The following is a 19,972-nucleotide window of genomic DNA, read 5'->3' on the forward strand; positions in this document are numbered from 1 at the left end:
TACCATTAAGACATATTTAATAAGTGCCATTACTGAGGGACTCTACATATGCAATGAAAACAGTAGGAATGTGCTGGTACACAACCAACAATAAATAAATAAATAAATAAAACATACTATCATTTTATTTTCCTTGAATGACAATAATGATAATTTGAGGGAAAATGGTTTCACTATTAGATGAAGAAATAGATTAAAAACTTTAAAAAATTCTAAAGAAGGCCTTTTAGTATCTTCAAGAGTTTTCAAGATTTATATCCCCAGTTCTTTATTATAAATTATTTCATTTCAAAATATATGACCTCTTCCCCCAGTCAGATAAATACACCACTAGCTCTATACTTAAAGTTATTAATAATGACTAGAATTTGTGTCCAAGAGCATGATTTTCTTGAAGAGAAAAAGATGTAAAGCAGCTCACACATATACTGGAGTAAGAGATGGTGTGAAGCAGACTCAACTGAGCCGTGAATAATCAGTGCCACTGGGGGAAAGAGAGTGCAAACAAGGTGTGCACACACCTTGCAAAGGCGGAAATGAGGAACAGCCTGAGGTGGACCCTTTTCAATACCTACCAATACCTATCAATACGTGGTACTGTTAGCCTTCAGCAGCTCAGGTGCTCCCACAGCAAATGAAGGCAAACAGGAAAGCCACGTGCTTGACTGGAAAGAGTTGTGCTACATAAGGAAGGGACTTCTGTGGACAGGTCCTTGGGAGCCCTCTTGTCTCTCTTTGCTCTCAAAGGAGCTGCAGTGATTCTGTATCTGCAGAGATCAACCAGTCATGTTACCTAATAGAGCATGGATTTTGCGAATGTTGGAAAATCAGGAATTAAAGAGAATTGATAAAACGGCTAGGAAGGCTATCTGATGAACATAGCTTAATTTGACAGCGGCTTAGAAGAAACAAAATATAAATCTTAAAATGAAAGTATAGATAAGGCAGATTTATTTCTGAGATTACAAAAATGCAAGATGACTATCCATTCATCCACCCACTCATCCATTCATCCAGTTACTGAGCTTCCACATGGGCCAGGAACTCAGCAAGACAGTGGAAATTCAAGGTCAAATAAAAACTGAAACAGGTAATTTAGATCAATTAAAAGAATTCAGTAATTTATAAAATTCATTATCCACATAATGTACATGCCAAAATACAATTTATTTTTAAAGAAATTAATGGATAATATTAAGCTCATGAAGTTTACCAATGAAAACCGGGAAAGTGAACAGACAAATGTAATCTGATTGGATAAACAGGGAGCTAATTACTAAAACAAAGGTAATGCTTCCTCCCCAAGTAATTTTGTCTAATCAGAAAAAGGTTTTAAGTGCTACTTTCCATGTAGTCACAGGGATTCAGCAATAAAACTAAATAGGAACTAAATACCCACATATCCTTAAGGTGCTAGACCAAGCCACCTACTAGGACATGCTAAGAAACTATGAAACAAGCAAGAGAATATGAAAGACATTAAAAACTAATTAGAGGAGGTGGAATTCTTAAGCTAAGAAATCAAGGTTGAACACTTTATGCCAAGTGAAAGGAATTCATGAGAATGATTTGATTTTCTATATCTCCTGGATTGTGAGGGACACCTAGGGAAGATAAGCAATGCTTTTCGTGACAGAGAAAGAAGATTTTGGTGAGGCAAGGATTTATAACTATTTCTTGTGGCCCGGATGTGGATCATGGAAAAGAGACCCACGCTGGGTCATTATGGGAAACCCTGCCTATCAAGAGGAATAGGAATCAGGAAAAGACAGAGCAGGCATTAAGGGTTCTACAGGTGAGGAATTCTCCCAAACCCACAACAATGTCCTAGAAGACACCAGCCAGCTTTGGACGTCTGTCATTCCCCAAAAGAATGCATACCAGATTATATCTGCCCTGGTCAACCTAGCTCCTCCAGCCGTGTGCCACTCATTCTTACACCATACTGCAACTCTGGAGAGACCCCAGATAGCAGGTGGGAAGTGGAAGAGGATATAAAGCAAGAAAGAAGAAAGCAACACTCTCGTCTTCCCTATAAACATTTCTCAGTCTGAGAAATTTTACCAGTTTTTACCAGGAGAGGTTTTACCAGTCTTGACATTACAATGAACTAGACTTTTAAACACACTCTCTGCCAAATAGACTATGACTTGCTTACTACCTGGTAGCAAGTTTACAGACTGAGAACTGTACATGAGTTTATGCAGGGGAGGAAAGAACTGTAAAGCAATTATACTCTCCCCACCCCCCCGGCAAAAAAAAAGAATAAGTTGAGAGAATGAGTTTGAAAGAACAGTTGTAAGAAAGTTGCTTCTATTGGCACTAAAAAAGCTCCATTTATCAGTTTTACACAGTAAAACTGATAAAAAAATGGCAAGTATTGGGAAGTACCCTGAATGCTTTCTCAATAACTATCCCAAAAAATCCTGTTCCACAATGAGATACCACTTGATATCCATTAGGTTAGCTATTACAAAAACGAGAGCAGTAACCAGAAAATATCAAGTGTTGGTGAAAACGTGGAGAAATTAGAATCCTTGTGTGTTGCTGGTAGGAATGTAAAATGGTGCAGCTGCCGTTAAAAAACAAAATGGAGGTTTTCAAAAAATTAAACCAGAATTACTATATGATCCGGCAATTCCACTTGTGTGTATACACCCCAAAGTACTAAAAGCAGGGACTAGAAGAGGTATTTGCACACCCATGTTCATAGCAACATTAGTCACAACAGCCAAAAGGTAGAAACAACCCAAATGTCCATCAACAGATGAATGGATAAATAAAAGGAAAGAAATTCTGACACATGCCACAACACAGATAAACCTTAAAGATATTACGCTAAGTGAAATAAACCAGTCGCAAACATATAAATACTATATGAATCCACTTACATGAGGTACCTAGAGTAGTCAAATTCATAGGGACAAGTTGCCAAGCAGTGCGGGGAGGGGGGAATAGGGAGTTAGTGTTAAATGGGAACCGAGTTCCAGTTTGGGATGACAAAAAAGTTCTAGAGATGGACAGGGGTGATGGCTGCACAACAGTGTGAATGCACTTAATGTCACTGAACTATACACCTAAAATTGGTTAAAATGGTAAATTTCGTATTTTTTAATTTATGTATATTTTACCACAATTTAAAAAATCCTGTTAAGGTTTCAAAATAGTGTTGAAGGAAGAAAAATCTAATTAAAGTGCAGCAGATTTAATCCCAGATTGGCAGAGAACTCTGAATTTCTATCCTTTTTTCCTGCTTTTAGAAATGGGTAGATGATGGGTGGCTTGGTATGTAAAAGCACAGAATGCAAGGTTCACTTTCAAAACCTTGCTTTTGAGAGGATAACCACCTAACGACGATAGGGAAGGCCATAAAAACCTATTAGAAAAAAAATTTTTAATGGTCAAAGCAGAGGACCAGTGTTCACTGGAGACAGAATTTTGAGGTCACTATGGTACCCCGCTGTACGCATAGAGAATTCAACAAATTGTGTCAAGTTTAATCAGCAACTACTCCCAAACCCAACCCCCTCATTTCTGTGCACTGCCAGCCCCCCAGTTTAGGGTCCATTACCTCATGAGTGAAGTAATAGGAAATATCTTCTAAATGAACTCCTTTCCCACTTCCCCCTTCAATTCCTTAACCCCTCTTTTATTATAAAGACACTCTAACCTCCCACAACAGCATTTTTTTTTCTTGGCTCAACAGCGTTTTGATGGACATTACTTCCCTCTACAAAACGTTTCAATAACATCTCCACTGGTGATTGAAAAGCACAGGCTCCTTAGCCTCCCATTCATAACTTGGCTCCTCCAATCTGTTTTCCATGCTTAGCTCACATTACTTCCCTATTTGAATGATTCCCAATCTACCTCCCATTTCATGAACATGCTTTTCTAAGGTGTATCTCAAATATCATCTGAGACCCTGGATCGCGCAAAACACCCACACCCACACACACACACACCCTCTTTAAGTGGCTAGGGATTCCCCAGAGATAAATGACAAATGAAAGTAATCGACACAGAGCTCATGAAAGCAAATATAGTGACCAGAACTTCATAGTAAGGAAAAAGTCACCTTTTTGTTTACAATTAATTGAGAAATATTTTACAGAAACAATAAGCCTTTTAAAGAATTCTGGGGTTGGAAAGGTGAGAAGGTGGCAAACTAGTTAGGGAAAGAAAAGCAGGTTTGTAGGTAGTGCTGGAGCAACTGGTTATCCATATTTTAAAAACTAAACCTGGATCTTTCTTAACTCACACCATGTGCAATATTCAATCCCAGAAGGATTAAGGGTTATAATGTGAAAAAGCACAACATAAAAGGTTTAAAAGAAAATAGAGCCAAGTATCTTTATGAGCTGGAGAGCAGAAGAGGATTGTTTAAACAAATACAAAATACACAAACCATAAAGGAAAAGACTGAAAATTCTCATACGAAATCTCAGATTTAAAACTTCACTCGTATAACTTAAAAAGGGAAAAATACAAGCTACAAACTGGGAGAAGTTGTTTGTAACACATATAACTGACAGAGGGTCAGGACACATAATATGAAGAACATTCATGAACCAGTAAGAAAAAGACAAACAATCCAATAAAAAATTGGGCAAAAGCCATGAACAGATATTTTGCAGAACAGAAAACAGGACTGTCAATAAATATATTTTTAAATGCTCATTGTCATTACTAATCAGGGAAATATAGTATACATTAAAACCACTGAGAGAGATTATTTAAACCCACCAGTCAGGAAAAAGTTAAGTCATTTGGATACCAAGGGTTCATAGGACATGAAGAAAAACTGTTAAGGGCACAGATTCCTGGCTTCAAATTCTGGCTCTTCCATTTACTAGCAGGATGCCTTGGGCAAGCAATTTAGCCTCTGTAAGCCTCAGTTTCTCCAACTACAAAATGAGAAATAATACTAGCACATATTTTATTGACTTGCTGTGAGGATTAAATAAATTAATGCAAAGAAGTGCTTAGAAGAGTCAGTGCCCGGCATAGCAAGAATACAATAAAGTCAGCTTGTTGTTCATACTGCTAATGTCACCGTCTTCATAACTACTGGTAGCATGTAAATTGGTACAACCGCGTAGGGAAAACCATTCGGCAACACCGTGTAGGGTTAAGGGTGCATATTCCCTAAACCCAGCCATTCTACTGGCATATTCCTTGAAGAAACACTTATTTCAAGAGGAAACACGTAGTAGAAAAATGTTCACAGAACCATTGTTTGTTTTAACAAAATAAATAATACAAATGTCTACCTAGGGGAAAAAGAATAAACAAATTGTGGTAATTAACATGATTTAATAACATATAGCATGGAAATAAACTAAACTACATTCATAAACATAGACCAAACTCACAAACATAACACTGGAGGAAAAAGCAACTTAGAGAAGCATAGAGAGTATGGTCCCATTTATATCAAGTCCAAGAACACAAGTAACTAAATAATACATTGTTTACAGTTTTACTCTATATGTAAATATCCATAAGGAAAAGGAAGTGCTAAGTTTAAAAATCGGTATGGTGGTTACCTCTAGGGGCGGGAGGAAGGAGGATTTACTCAGGGGATGCACAGAAGAAAGTCAATAGCATTGGTAAGGTTTCCTTATTTAATCTGGATGGTGGGTAAACAGCCTCATTAAGTTATTCTTTACCTCTTATAAGACTAATACATGTTACTTTGTGTATATAAACTGTTTCAATAATAAAAAGTTTAAATGTATATACAAAAATCCAAGGAAAAAAGAACAGCAGTTACTATTGTAAAATCGCTTTTGAAAAACACCTGTGGTAATATCCATCCCATAGTTCTTCTCTGAATTTACCATAAACAAGGGCAAGAGAAATACAAACACATTTTCATAGCTATTTGCTTGGAGGTAATGAGCTGAAACTCTTGGGCAATGCAGCCCAGGAAGTCAGCATAGAGACAAAAGGAGTTAGGAATAAACATTGACCATCTATCCATGGTTCAGGGCAGGTGCAAGAGAAATCAACAAAGATCACTGTGAGGCCACCAGTTCTTTCTGTCCTGTGGTTCTTTCAGACCCCTTCCTCATACAGTGCTCTTCACCCCGACTGTTGCTAATATTTTCCAGGAAGAATGATTTCCCATTTTTCTGATACCTCCTAATTCCTCTCTTTGCCTCCAATCTCACTCTTCTTCAATCCATTTTCCACAATGGAACCGAAAAAAACTTTCTAAACTCCAATTCTGTTCATACCATCACTTCCTTAGTTATAACTCTTCCATGGGTCCCGCTGGCCTAAGAATAAAGCAGAATCTATACTATGTAACTGACAAGTCTTCGAACGACTTGGCTCCTACTTAAGTCACTTTGCTCATCACTTCCAGCTTATCTTCTGATTACAAAAGGTTAAAGCAGTGGTTCTCAAACTGTGGCGCCTACAGCATCAGCACTACCTAGGAACTTAGAAATGCATGCCTAGCCCAGACCTACTAAATCAGAGTAAACTCTGCAGGTGGGTCCAACAATCTGAGTTTTAACAATCTTCCACTTGATTCTGAAGCACACTAAATAAAGTCTGAGCAGCACTGGTTTACAGCACAAATGAGAGGTAAATTAGTACCCGAAGAACTCTGTGGGAAAATTGAAAAGTACTGTACAGCATAGTGGTTAGAAGCACACAGCCTGGGGTCACAGTGCCAGGGTTCAAATTTCTGCTCAGCTTCTCCCTGGTACTGTAATCACAGGGAAATTACTTAGCCTGCCGTAGCACAGTGTAGTGGCTGACAGATCCTACAGCAAGGCTGCTTGGATTTCAATCTTGGCTCTATCCCCCATTAGCTATGTGACCCCCAGCAAGTCACCTACTATCTCTGAGCCTCAGCTACCTCATTTACAAAAGTATAAATAATAGCACCTGCTTCATATAGTTGTTGTGAAGATGAAATGAGTTAATATACGTACTATGCTTAGAACTGTACCTCATACACATTAAGCACTGTTTATTATTATTATAATTATTATTAATTTCACAGGGACCACATTATATTTTGGAGATAGAGAGTCAACACTGAGGGCTAATGCCTACAGAGAGTAAGTAAAACTCACCTGTTCTGATGAGGAAAAATTTTCCTCATCTTCTATTACGGAAGTGACTTTTTCTTTTTTTTTTTTCCCCAGTATACCATTCATCCCTCTGAGTTTACTTTTTTCCAATGAAGGAGCACTTAACTGGAAGGAATGACCTCCTCCAAAGAGGCACGGGGTCTGCCTTGAGTGCCATTTGTTTCATAATAATACTTCTTTTTTAAGCAAAGCACTTATAGGAATGAAAAGGGATTTACTGAGCATTATCCCTAGGCTAGTGAAAATACTTCTGGGGATAAATCCAAATACATACCCAGTGTTAATTTACCTAGAAACTCTACATGTAAAAGTGCTATTAAGACACCCATCTGCACAGTCATTAAGAACACTGAAAATAACATGATACAAAGATTTGGAAAGTAGAACTTTGTATCTCTCTCTCCTCACTAGCAAGAGGTCCTACTATGTCCCCCAGACCAAAACACATGAATGTCAGCCACAGTACATCCAGTGCACAGTATATTCTATTAACATAAACAAGTGTAACAAAACCATGTTTTCTGAAGACATAATAACTGGATCTCAGTGATATGAAATTATGCAGTGAAATTTTTCCAAGGGTCTCCAAGTGTTTAACCTCATACTTAGAACATGAAAGAAAATATGAGAGAGAGAAAATAAACTGGAGCAAGTCACAAAACCAAAGTCAAAATAAGGGCTCATTACTGAGAGTTCAATGCTTCTTGTGACCATAAAGGTAATATACTAATTGAACCCTGAAAATCAGTTTTGTCATTAATATGTATTGAGATTCTGGAATCCTCTGTCCCACGGTTTCTAACAGAAGTATATATGAACCTGGTGTACAGTAATCTTTAAATGTGATTTTCTTGATTTCTCTAGGCTTAAAAAATCAGTTTCCTATGTAAAATCAACTTAAGGGAATGTGAAGATTTTCATAGAAAAGAAAAAAGAATGAGCATTTAATGCTATGGAGAGTTTAGGATTTTTATCTGCATGTGATAGCCACATGTTCTGTGCTGTTTTGATTTGCTTTTCCTGGACCTCAACTATGTGGTGAGGTAAAGGAATTTTGGCAGCACCTCTTTTCATGATTTTCTACTTTCAAATGAAGGACACTGCTTACAAAGAACATTCAATCAACTCTGGATTTCAAGGCACCTCCTCAATACAACAGATTTTATATTGGGGGGAAAAGAAAGGTTAACAAATTAAGATTACTTAATTTTTAAAAGGCATTGAGGGACTTCCCTGGTGGCGCAGTGGTTAAGAATCCGCCTGCCAATGCAGGGGACACGGGTTTGAGCCCTGGTCCAGGAAGATCCCACATGCCGCGGAGCAAGGATGCCCGTGCGCCACAACTACTGAGCCTGTGTTCTAGAGCCCACGAGCCACAACTGCTGAGCCCGTGTGCCACAACTACTGCAGCCTGCATGCCTAGAGCCTGTGCTCCAGAACAAGAGAAGCCACCACAATGAGAAGCCCACGCACCACAACTAGAGAAAGCCCGCGCGCAGCAACGAAGATCCAACACATCCCAAAACTAACTAACTAACTAACTAAATTAATTTTAAAAGGCATCGATGTGCTATGGCAAGTCAACCTGAACAGCTCTGCTTCTGCTGATTTAATACCACATAATTCCAATTACAGAGGAAAGAAAGGTAACAAAGTCAGTCATATTTTACAACTAAAAACCCACAACGGCAAAGAAAACTGCTAATCTTCCGATATTTTTAGAAAAGCACGCAGGATGCTTTATAACAAAGTATGATATATAACCTTCCCAGACTGCCTGAAAAAGGAACACATTGATTCCTCAGAATAGGACTTAACTCAAGATCCTCTAAAATAAGAAAAAATGTTTTCAACTATAAAATGTATGAGGTGGATAAAATGTAGGTTTTCCATACTCTGTCTGTAAGTATTAACCACACAGGTATTGGTAAGGCTTCTGGACTTGATGGAGCCCTCTAAGTACCTCACCAGAACACTTACCTGTATCATCCTCTGCGTGCCATCAACGTTGACAGACAATAAGGGTGAAGCCAGGTTCCACGCGCCGGTCACATTTAGTTTCGACTCATCAACTTCCACCTGTTGTGACACCAAATAAGACTGTTACCATGAAGAAAGACAGAAAACTGATCTCAAGTTCACTGCTGCATACAAAGCAGCAGCCATTTTAAACAGATGGCTCCCCAAACAACCTGTCATGTTTACTGCTCTCACCATGAAAGACAGGGTCCAATGAGAGTCTTCTCAGCCATCTCTGGGGAGAGGTGAGGACCTGGGCACAGCTGCCTCTGGGTACTGAGGTTTCATGTGATTTCCAGTAAGTAACAAGCAGTCTTCTAAGTCTAACCCTAACCGGCGTGCTACATTTACTGCAATTAGACGAGTAATGCATATAAATGCCAGTGACATTTTGCGACCCACACAACAGGGCTTGCACATAATATCCTCTCCAAGGACCGACAAAGAACTTTTTCTGTGTTAATTTTAATGAAGGACTATGCATTGTTGTCTTAATTAAACAGAAGCTTTAATTAGGCAAAAGTTTTTGGCGTTGAATATCAAAAGTCTATTTGAACTTTGCAAACTTCTGTCCTATTTCTGTCCATCATAAATGATTTCATCCAGTCGTCATTCAAGAAGTTACCTCCAAAAGCCCATTATCTTTTAAAAGATATTCTTAATAGAAAAATTTTATTATTCAAATAAATAAAAGTAATTGAAAAAAAAAACCCCTCAAAGCTAACTTAGAAGTACCATTCCTTACTTCTTCCTTTTCATTCACTCATTTGCTAACTCTTCAATGTGAGAAGTAAGCGAAAATAACACTACTCTAAGTCTACAGTAAACAACCTAACAGAGAGATTTAAGTTTGCTAAGTTTCAAAATAAACCTGTGGCACAGCCAAGATACATTGATCCCTAACAATTCTTTCACTATCGATTCTCTTAAAAGATACTCACTCACTATAATCAAAGGCACACAGACTTAACACTGTTTAGAAGAATACGTGTGTACCTATATATTTAGATGTATATGTTTGGATAGGTATTTATGTATATATATTTCCGCAAAGATATGTTATTGGCTATGTACTGAAGTATCAGTAGGACATGTATCACACACTGGCTTGCGTTTCTGGGTTTGGTGGCCTCTCTGTACCCACAGTACAATCCAGTTACATGGAAGAAAAAACAATGGCTTTGGAATCACACTGACTTGGGTCTCACTTGACACTGCTGCTTTATCAAGTGCAAGCTGCTTACTAAGTTGGAGTATTTAACCTCTCTGAGCTTCAGTTCCCAAACCACAACACAGTAAAAATAGCTATCTGAGAGGGGGGTGCTCTAAAGATTAAATAAGTTAACATATGAAAGTCTCTACCAATATGCTTGTCATGGTAGGTCCTAAATATTTTCTCTCTTCCCCTGTCTCTAGTAATTTTACTGTCTTACCTTTAAACTAGTTTTAAAAATAAGGTCAGATAATCATACTATCTCACAGATTACTTACTATTAAAATACTACATGATAAAGGTCTGAGAAGCAGAAAAGGCTACAGTTTTGATTAAAGCAGCACTGATACATTTTAAATGATCCTATCTAGCCCTTGCCCCCCAAATTAAGTATCTCCTTATGCAATGAAAGATTTCCAAAAGAAGCTCTTAGCAGGTAGAGTTTTACAAATATTAAATGCTAAAAAGATCTTCTAAAACTGAAATATTGCTTTAAAATGTTTCTAAATTTAAAAGTTTAAAAAGCTCAATAATCAATTATAAAAGTTTTATTTGTTAAAAAAAAGTTAGAGGTTGTAAAGAAAGGTTTTGAATGATAATCATTTAAAATTTGTTATCTGATATTAATTTCCAATCAACAGGGCTGACAATGAAACCGTAATTGCTATCTTTGGGGCACATGAAGGGGAACTGAGGAAAGAATCTAATCTACTCAAATCATGTTAGAGGAAGAACCAAGTTGTTACACCCTAACAACTAAATAAACCATTTTTATTGAATGTCAAAACAAACTGTGATATATCCATATGGTGGAATATTATTTGGCAATTTAAAAAGGATGAAATACTAACACATGCTACAACATAGATGAACCTTGAAAACATGGTAACTGCAAGAAGACAGTCACAGAGGACCACAAATTATATAGTTCCACTTATAGGAAATCCAGAATAGAAAAATCTGGAAGAGACAGGAAGCAAACTAGCAGCTGTGTTAAGCAGGAGTCGCGGGGGGAATGGACTGGGGCGGGGAGGTTGAGGGGTGATGGCTATGCGTAATAGGCTTTCTTGTTGGACATGATGAAACTGTTCTAAAATTGACTGTGGTGATGGTGGCACAACTCTGTGAATATACTACGCTCTACTGAATTATACTCAAACAGGTAAATTACATGGTATGTGAATTATATCTCAATAAAGCTGTTAAAAAATAAGTAACAAATGAAAACATGGAGGGTGGACTTTATTTTTTCAAAAACCAGAAGCATTACTTTATGAGAAATTAAAGAAGAAGACCTAAAAAACGGAGACACAGGGCTTCCCTGGTGGCACAGTGGTTGAGAGTCCACGTGCCGCTGCAGGGGACACGGGTTCGTGCCCCGGTCCGGAAAGATCCCACATGCCGCAGAGCGGCTGGGCCCGTGAGCCATGGCCACAGAGCCTGCGCATCCAGAGCCTGTGCACCGCAACGGGAGAGGCCACAACAGTGAGAGGCCCGCGTACTGCAAAAAAAAAAAAAAAAAAAAATGGAGACATATATCATGTTCATGAATTAGAAGAGTTTTAGTGCTATTAAGATACAACTTCTCTCCCGAATTGACCCATATATTCAATGTAATTCCAATCGAAATCACAGTAGGCTTTTTTTTGGGATAGAATTGATAAGGTGATTCTAAAATATATACAGAAAAGCAAAGGATATAGGATAATGAAGACAATTTTGAAAAATAAGCAAATGTGGAGAACTCATGTCACTTGATTTTAAGACTTCCCATAAAGCCACAGTAATCAAGACACTGGTGTAAGAACAGACATATTGATTAATAGAACAAAATTGAGAGTTCAGAGACCCACATATAAATGCCGAGTTGACTTTCAAAAAAGGTGCCAAGATATTAAATAAAGTATAGTTTATCAACAACAACTGAACATTCATATTTAAAAAAATAAACCCTGGTCCTTACCCCATACCATTAAAAAGAAAAATCAATTCAAAACAATTAAAACTAAATGCAGGGCTTCCCTGGTGGCGCAGTGGTTGAGAGTCCACCTGCCGATGCAGGGGACGCGGGTTCATGCCCCGGTCCGGGAAGATCCCACATGCCGCGGAGCGGCTGGGCCTGTGAGCCAGGGCCGCTGAGCCTGCGCGTCCACAGCCTGTGCTCCGCAACAGGAGAGGCCACAACAGTGAGAGGCCCGCGTACCGCAAAAAAAAAAAACTAACTAACTAAATGCAAAGCCTAAAACTATAAAACTTTTGGAAAACATGAGAGAAAATCTTTATGACTTAGGGCCAGGCAAAGATTTCTTAGGATACAAAAAATGCAAATCTTATGAGAAAAAACAGATGAATTTAACTTCATCAAAATTTAAAACTTCTGTTTGAAAGACACTTTTAAGAAAAGGAAAGTCAAGCCACAGGTTGTGAAAAAATATATGCAAAATAATGGACTTGTATCCAAAATGTATAAAGAACTTATAACGCAAAAACAAAACCAACTCATTTTCTTTTTAATGGACGAAAGATTTGAATAGACACTGCATCAAAGGAGATGGATGACAAGCACACGAAAAGATGCTCAAAATAATGAAATGGTCATTAGGGAAAAGCAAATTAAAGTTATAATGAAACAGTGTTCCACATCCACTAGAGTGGCTAAAATTAAACAGAGTGGTAATACTAGGAGCTGGTAAACAGTGGAGCAACTGAAACTTTCATACATTGCTGGCAGGAATGCAAAATAGTAGACCCACTTTAGAAAACCCCAGAGAATTGAAAGGCCATGTACACACAAAGACCTATACATGAAAGCTCTGAGAAGCTTGTTTATGATAGCAGAATATATATAGCAGAATGTTTACATCAGCCTCAAACTGGAAAAACCCCAAAAGTCCAAATGAACTGAATAATGGATAAACAAATACGGTATATCCACACAATGACCTAACTAGCAATAAGCATTTCAAAAACATTATGCTAAGTGAAAGAAGGCTGAAACAAAAGAATACACACTGTGTGATCCCATGTATTTGACATTATATGGCAGGAATCAGACCAGCGGTTGGTAGGAGGCAAGGGTAGGAGGGTGACTGACTAGGAAGGGGCATGAGGGAAATTTTGGGGGTGATGGAAATGTCCTAAATCTTGATATTGGTGCTGATTACACAACTATATATTTTGTCAAAACTCAACCAAACCACACAATTAAAAAGAGTAAATTTTATACAGATTGTACCTCAATAAATCTGACTCTTAAAAAATATAAACATAAGGAAAAAACATACCTCTTCAAAAACTGAAAACAATATTTTTGAACTACCTTTATCTTCCCTTCCTGATAAATCGATTTCTCTCCCTGTATCCTCTGCTACTGGATGAGTGGATGTGAATGTTACCTTGGCAAGAAGGGCAGAACGCAAGTTCCTTCCAGACAGAAACATGAAAATTAAATTATATGAAGGAAAGATAGAAGATGGAGAGATCACAGTAGCCCCATTTCCTCTCTTTCATGGATCCTTGGGAACAGGTATGGGGTGGCAGTAGAGAGAGATGGTATTCTGACTGGTATCAAGTACCCTAAAAATATCTGGGCTAGAGGTCTACTTCTGGAACATAGCGGGAATAACAATATAGCACTGATGGAGAAACAGGCTGGAAAGATGATCCCAGTACATCATAGTAGTAGGAATCTAAAAGTTTCTACCTGTCCTACTGAGATGACTAGAGACAGTCTGGGTCAGGATAAAGACCACATAGAACTGGGGACTCCATGACTGAAGGCAAATGTAACCAGGAACACGGGTAGCAGAAGCCTCTTTTTTTTTTAACATCTTTATTGGAGTATAATTGCTTTATAATGGTGTGTTAGTTTCTGCTTTACAACAAAATGAATCAGTTATATATATACATATGCTCCCATATCTCTTCCCTCTTGTGTCTCCCTCCCTCCCACCCTCCCTATCCCACCCCTCCAGGCGGTCACAAAGCAACGAGCTGATCTCCCTGTGCTATGCAGCTGCTTCCCACTAGCTATCTACCTTACGTTTGGTAGTGTATATATGTCCACGCCTCTCTCTCGCTTTGTCACAGCTTACCCTTCCCCGTCCCCATATCCTCAAGTCCATTCTCTAGTAGGTCTGTGTCTTTATTCCTGTCTTACCCCTAGGTTCTTCACGACATTTTTTTTTCCTTAAATTCCATATATATGTGTTAGCATACGGTATCTGTCTCTCTCTTTCTGACTTACTTCACTCTGTATGACAGACTCTAGGTCTATCCACCTCATTACAAATAGCTCAATTTCGTTTCTTTTTAGAAGCCTCTTTGATGACAAACAGGATCAACAGTCACCGGTCCAGGTCCTTTTGCAGCAAAGCCTTGCAAGGACACTGTGGGTCTGAGTTCTCTGTCCCACCTCCATGGTTATGAGACCAATGTGACCGCATCCCCAGAGGCCCCTCTCACATTCACCCAGAATCCACACGTTAGTGGAAGGGGGAGGGAGAGGAAGAAACCTGAAGTACTATAGTACCTGAAAGAAACTAGTTAAACCAAAAGAGACCAAGATCCTGCTTATTAGCAAGTTTTTCTTCCCCCTCGCCCCCTGCTAAAGATCATATGTGATAAAAAAAAAAACAAAACTACATTTCCTTATACACCTGTAAGTAATGAGTCTAAATTTGCAACTTCACTATATAACTGAAGGGATAAGCTCCAAATCCTAAGCTATGAAACATATCTGCAAATTTTAAATGAGGGAAGAGAACATGCTGAAAGCCATCACATGCCTTGTCAGGCCTCAAGCAATAAACAGATTTCTAAACAACAAAAACAAACAACAAAACAAAACTCCCATAGTTCTGAACAGTAGATGCAATGATTCTACTGATGCTGTCATTAGATGAGTGGAAGCTAGATGTAAGTATAAACCGTAGGAGAGGTAGGGAATGTCTCTTTAAACCACAGTTTAATACCATAAAAAGATGGAGGCAGACCACTGAAGAATTCTTGTTACTATGCCATACATATTGTTTACACCTAACTCTTCAGCCAAGGGGACTGAAGCAGCAGAGGCAGAGTGTAAGTAGCATTTCACTATTACGACACTGAGAACCTGACATAAAGAACCACCCTATCTTTTCAATGCCAAAACTAATGAGAAATGAAATCTAGGGCAAAGGAAATAACAGATATGGTGACAGGGTATTAGGGTAACAAGCCTGACAAGGAAAAGCTGTAGGCTGCCCATGCTTATAACCAACCACTTACCTTACTGCAACATAAATAATAATCAGAAAACAATCAATACTGAATCTTTGCATACAATTCTCAAAAAAAAATTTGTAAAAAGAAAAAGGTAAATAAAGAGCATGTAACACAAGAACTCCTCAAAGAAACACAGGAAGAGTTCAGATAAATAATTCTCCAAAGTCTCAAAGACAACCATAGGAAACGTGACCCTTCTTTAAAAAAAAATGAGCTCAAAGAAGAAAAACAAAGGTTCAAAGAAGAGATTGAACAACAACAGAAGGAAATGAAAAATCAAGCTGGCAGAACTCAGAAAAAAATGAAGAGAAAAATAACATTATAGAGATAAAAGCCATATTAAGAAGCACTAAAAATAGAATAAGTGTGACTAAAAAGAAAGAAAAGGACATACAGAAATCATATAAAACAAAGTGGAAAAGACCAACAATATAAAAACAATTTATAGAGAAGACAATAGATATGGAGGAGGGAGAAATGGGATCCAAAGTATATACAAATTCTCCTTCGAAAATGCTATAAACAAAGAACAGGGAATTCCCTGGCAGTTCAGCGGTTAGGACTCAGCGCTTTCACTGCTGAGGGCCTGGGTTCAATCCCTGGTTGGGAGAACTAAGATCCCACAAGCTGCGTGGCACGGCCCAAAAAAAAAGGAAAGAAAGAAAGAAGAGTAAATGTAGATTCATTTAGGGTAAAGCTTTGCAAAATAAATAAAACCTTGAATTTGTAGATCAATGATGACTATGGAACATTAAGAATAAAGAAAGAATTATGTGGCTATTTAGGCAAAAATATGAAATCATGCACAAGCAAGGAAAAAAACTCAGGTCAGCCTAACTTCTCAAGAGCAACACTGATACAGAAGACCACAGAGCAATGTGGTATAAGTACGAAAAAAAGAAAATGTTGCCCCCCAACATTCTCTTTTTATACCCAGCCAAGCTGTTCTTAAAGTGTATCATATAAACATAACCTGCAGCATATAAGAACCTAGTGCCCCTTCTTTAAAAATGAGGCATCTCTATACATACTGATATGAAACCATCTCCAAGAAAATACAGAATACTATATAAAATATGCTATCATTTATTAAGGAAAACCTTTTAAGTGTGTGTTTTAAATGCATAGAATATCGCTGGACAAATGTATAAGAGGAGCAGAGTGGCTGAGGGACAGAGATGGAAGGGAAGCTTGCTTTTCACTGCCAACCCACTCATACTTTTTGAATTTTATATATGTATAAAATTGTATATGTATATGTATTTTATAAAAATTTTTTAAGTGAGGAGAAGTGTAAGTGCCTAATTCCTCTTTCATTATAGCATACAATCAATACCTACTTTAGATCTTTCACTAAGCACACAATAAATAGTAGCTGTTGTTTTAAAACTTCATTTTGGTTAACAGAGCAATACTCTTTTCAATTTCTCTGGTTGTAGATTTACTGATTTCATCTACAACACCCAAGCTGACAACACATTTCAGACAATCTCTCTTTCTCAACTCTCATTCTCATCTGAAAATGAGGGAGTTAAACCAGCAATGGTGAAGAACTCCTCTAGGTCTCAAATTCTACAGTTTGATGGTTGCAAAGCCCTTTTATTTAAGATATATTTAGAGAGTTAATTTCTGATATGGCAAATTCTAATACAGGAAAGGGATTTTTGTTTTGCTCAAAGACCTCTGTTTGAGGTTGGAAGTTTTTAAGATTCCTCCTTTAATAGGCAATAAAAGTTAACAAATTAAGTAAAATTCAGTGTGGGGATAAGAGAGACCAAGAGTGAAGTGACAAATGACATAAAACTCTGGGGCTCAAATAAAATTTCAGACCTTTCAAGGCAGACGATATTGTGGAACTGTTCTAGCACCATGAAAACACCATAATATTTTAAATTATTTTAAAACTCTGTATTTAAAAAACAATCCAAAGACTCAACATCTCTATTTAGAAACACTAACTCAAACATAAAGTTAGTCTTTAAACAGGCATAGGACTCAAGTGTACAACTTTACACTAATTATCATCTAATACTGACCCACACTCTTGGCAGATGACCTCCTCTTCTCTTTGCCAAAACTGAAGCCATAAGTCATAAGTCCATGAGACATAAGTCCTCTTATTTTCATGCATCATCAACCATCTTCTTTCCTCTACTGACATTCACACACTGGCCGCTTCCCCTCCGTTTTCAAGCACACACAGGATTCCCATATTTTCAAAGCACGTGCACTTGGCCCGCTATGCCCTCCAACCACCAAACTATTTATTCTCCTCTTCTCTCTGACAGGTTCTAGAATAAGTTGCTCTGTACCTACTTTCTTACCACATACCTTTCCCCTTAACCTTCTACAATCTGGCTGCTAAAATTGTATTCTGAAAGATCACAAATCTTCTTCAGCAATTTTTATACTCTCTTCTTATCCTCATTACTCTTTACTTCTCAGCAGGAAGGAAGACCTCTCTAAGGAGGTGATCTTTAAGCTAAGATCTGAAGAGTGAGTGGGAGTTAATGTGGTAGTGGTAGGTGGGAATATCCAGAGAGAATATCATGTAGAAAAAAAATCCCTGAGGCAAGAAAGAGCTTAGCTTATTTGAAACCAGTGTGCAGAAGACAGGAAACCAAGGAGAACATGGCACCCAGAAAGAGGATGGAACAGTGGGAAACACTAAAGGATTCCAACTGGAGAGTGACATCATTAGCTTTGTATTTTTAAAAGACTGTTCTGGCTACAGCTTGGAGAATGAATTAGATGAAACAAAAATAAAAATTATGGGGACCAGGTCTAGACTACTGGTAGTGGAGAGAAGTAGTATATTCAGGAGTAATATAAACTGGGGGAGGAAACTGGGAACTGGGAACACAGAGGTCAAGATATAAAACAGTCACTGAGGAAAAGGGAGAAGAGTGACCTTTTGGAAAAACAGCAAAACTGCCACACAGGGTTCAAAGCGCAGCTGCAGTGAGACACTGTGGCCAGGTAATGAATGGTACGGACCATCCTCCAGCAATGCTCAGGTACCTTGTTTGAGATGGGCATAAAGAAAGCAAGAGGTTGAGTTCATTTGAGTTTGGTATTGATGGAAGAATGAAGGGGTTGAAGAAGTTAAGGGTATTTGTTAAGTGAATGACTACAATTATAGGTCAGGGAATCTAAGCTGGATAAATGATAGAAAAATGGGAGTGGATTCATGAATGGAGGGAAAACATAAGGACTAACGGTTGTGTTGAGGCAGAGAGACAGACCATGAACTGGTTGCTAGTCTTCAGTTGCAGGGGGAGGGATGCAGGGGAGGGAACGTGAAGGTTGACAAGAGGAAGGGGAGGTGGTGATGTAGACCAATGAAAGTGAGCTTCAAAGAACAAGGGTTTCATAAGAGGGAGGGGAAAAGTTATCTAGAGTGACACCAGGAGAAAAACATTCCCAACTCCCATCTCTGAGGTGCATGGAGTATGAGAGCAAATCTCCCCCCAGGTTTCTTTCTGTTAAGGCAAGTTAAGAGGCAGAACATTCAGAGAAAAGGCTGAGAATCCAGGGGACATGGCTGATGACAAAGCAAGAGATACAGAAGGCACAGTGGAAAAAGGTTGAGAGCAAGTAGAGAGATTATGCCGAAGAGCATAGGAAATAGGTTTAGGAGTAACAGCTGACTCAAAAGGCTTTCAAACTGCCCAGGTTCTCTGCATCTGCACCACTACTGCCTTATCCAAACCTGCCACCCATCTCGCACCTGGGCTACTGAGAAAGACACATCTTCCCACATATATTCTTCCGTATCTACAACTGGTTCCCCTAACCATAAGCAGAATAATCATAAAACTAATCATTTACAACATCAGAGATAAAGGGGAAATAAAGACAATGTGAGAACATCCAAATGGAGGTCCTGCTAGCTTTCAAAAAGTGTAAACTCTAAAAAGACATGTACTACTGTAATCTTTAGTATAAGGACACCACATTTCACACCATTCTGTAATCATTTCAAGATTAAATTCTATTTAAAATATTGACATTATAAATTTGAATTAATCAGAGCAAGGCTGTGGTGGGTGGAATTCATGAAATTCATCTCAACATGCTCTATTTTCTGATAACTTTCCCCTGGCTTAATCAAAGAGATCAGTGTAGATAAAAATCATTTATAATAAGAATATTTATGATGTTTGAAACAACTGTTCAAAACCACAATTTCCTTCCTATTTCAAGAAAGCATTTTCTCATATTTAACAATCTACCTGTAACTCTGTATTCCATTAAAAGAATTTAACTGCATTTGTGGTACAAACAATGTTGATGTGGAATATTTTCCATGAGTTGTTTGGAACATTCAATTTTCCTACCTACGTAATCATAAGGGAAAAAG

The 19,972-nt window shown here is 38.1% G+C and overlaps 1 protein-coding gene across 3 annotated transcripts in view; it reads right to left on the reverse strand.

Annotated features, from left to right (window-relative positions):
- Nucleotides 1-19,972, reverse strand: part of PCCA (propionyl-CoA carboxylase subunit alpha) — a 357,444-nt gene that overhangs the window by 71,781 nt on the left and 265,691 nt on the right. For all 3 annotated transcript variants that reach the window (XM_027115894.1, XM_027115896.1, XM_027115895.1), the window contains one exon: nt 9,093-9,191. In XM_027115894.1, the coding sequence (XP_026971695.1) occupies nt 9,093-9,191 (99 nt within the window). The remainder of the gene's footprint in view (nt 1-9,092; nt 9,192-19,972) is intronic.

Source organism: Aethalodelphis obliquidens, unplaced genomic scaffold, assembly GCF_003676395.1.
Source record: "Aethalodelphis obliquidens isolate GAN/ISIS:26980383/991018 unplaced genomic scaffold, ASM367639v1 scaffold15, whole genome shotgun sequence".
In the NCBI taxonomy this organism is placed as follows: domain Eukaryota; kingdom Metazoa; phylum Chordata; class Mammalia; order Artiodactyla; family Delphinidae; genus Aethalodelphis; species Aethalodelphis obliquidens.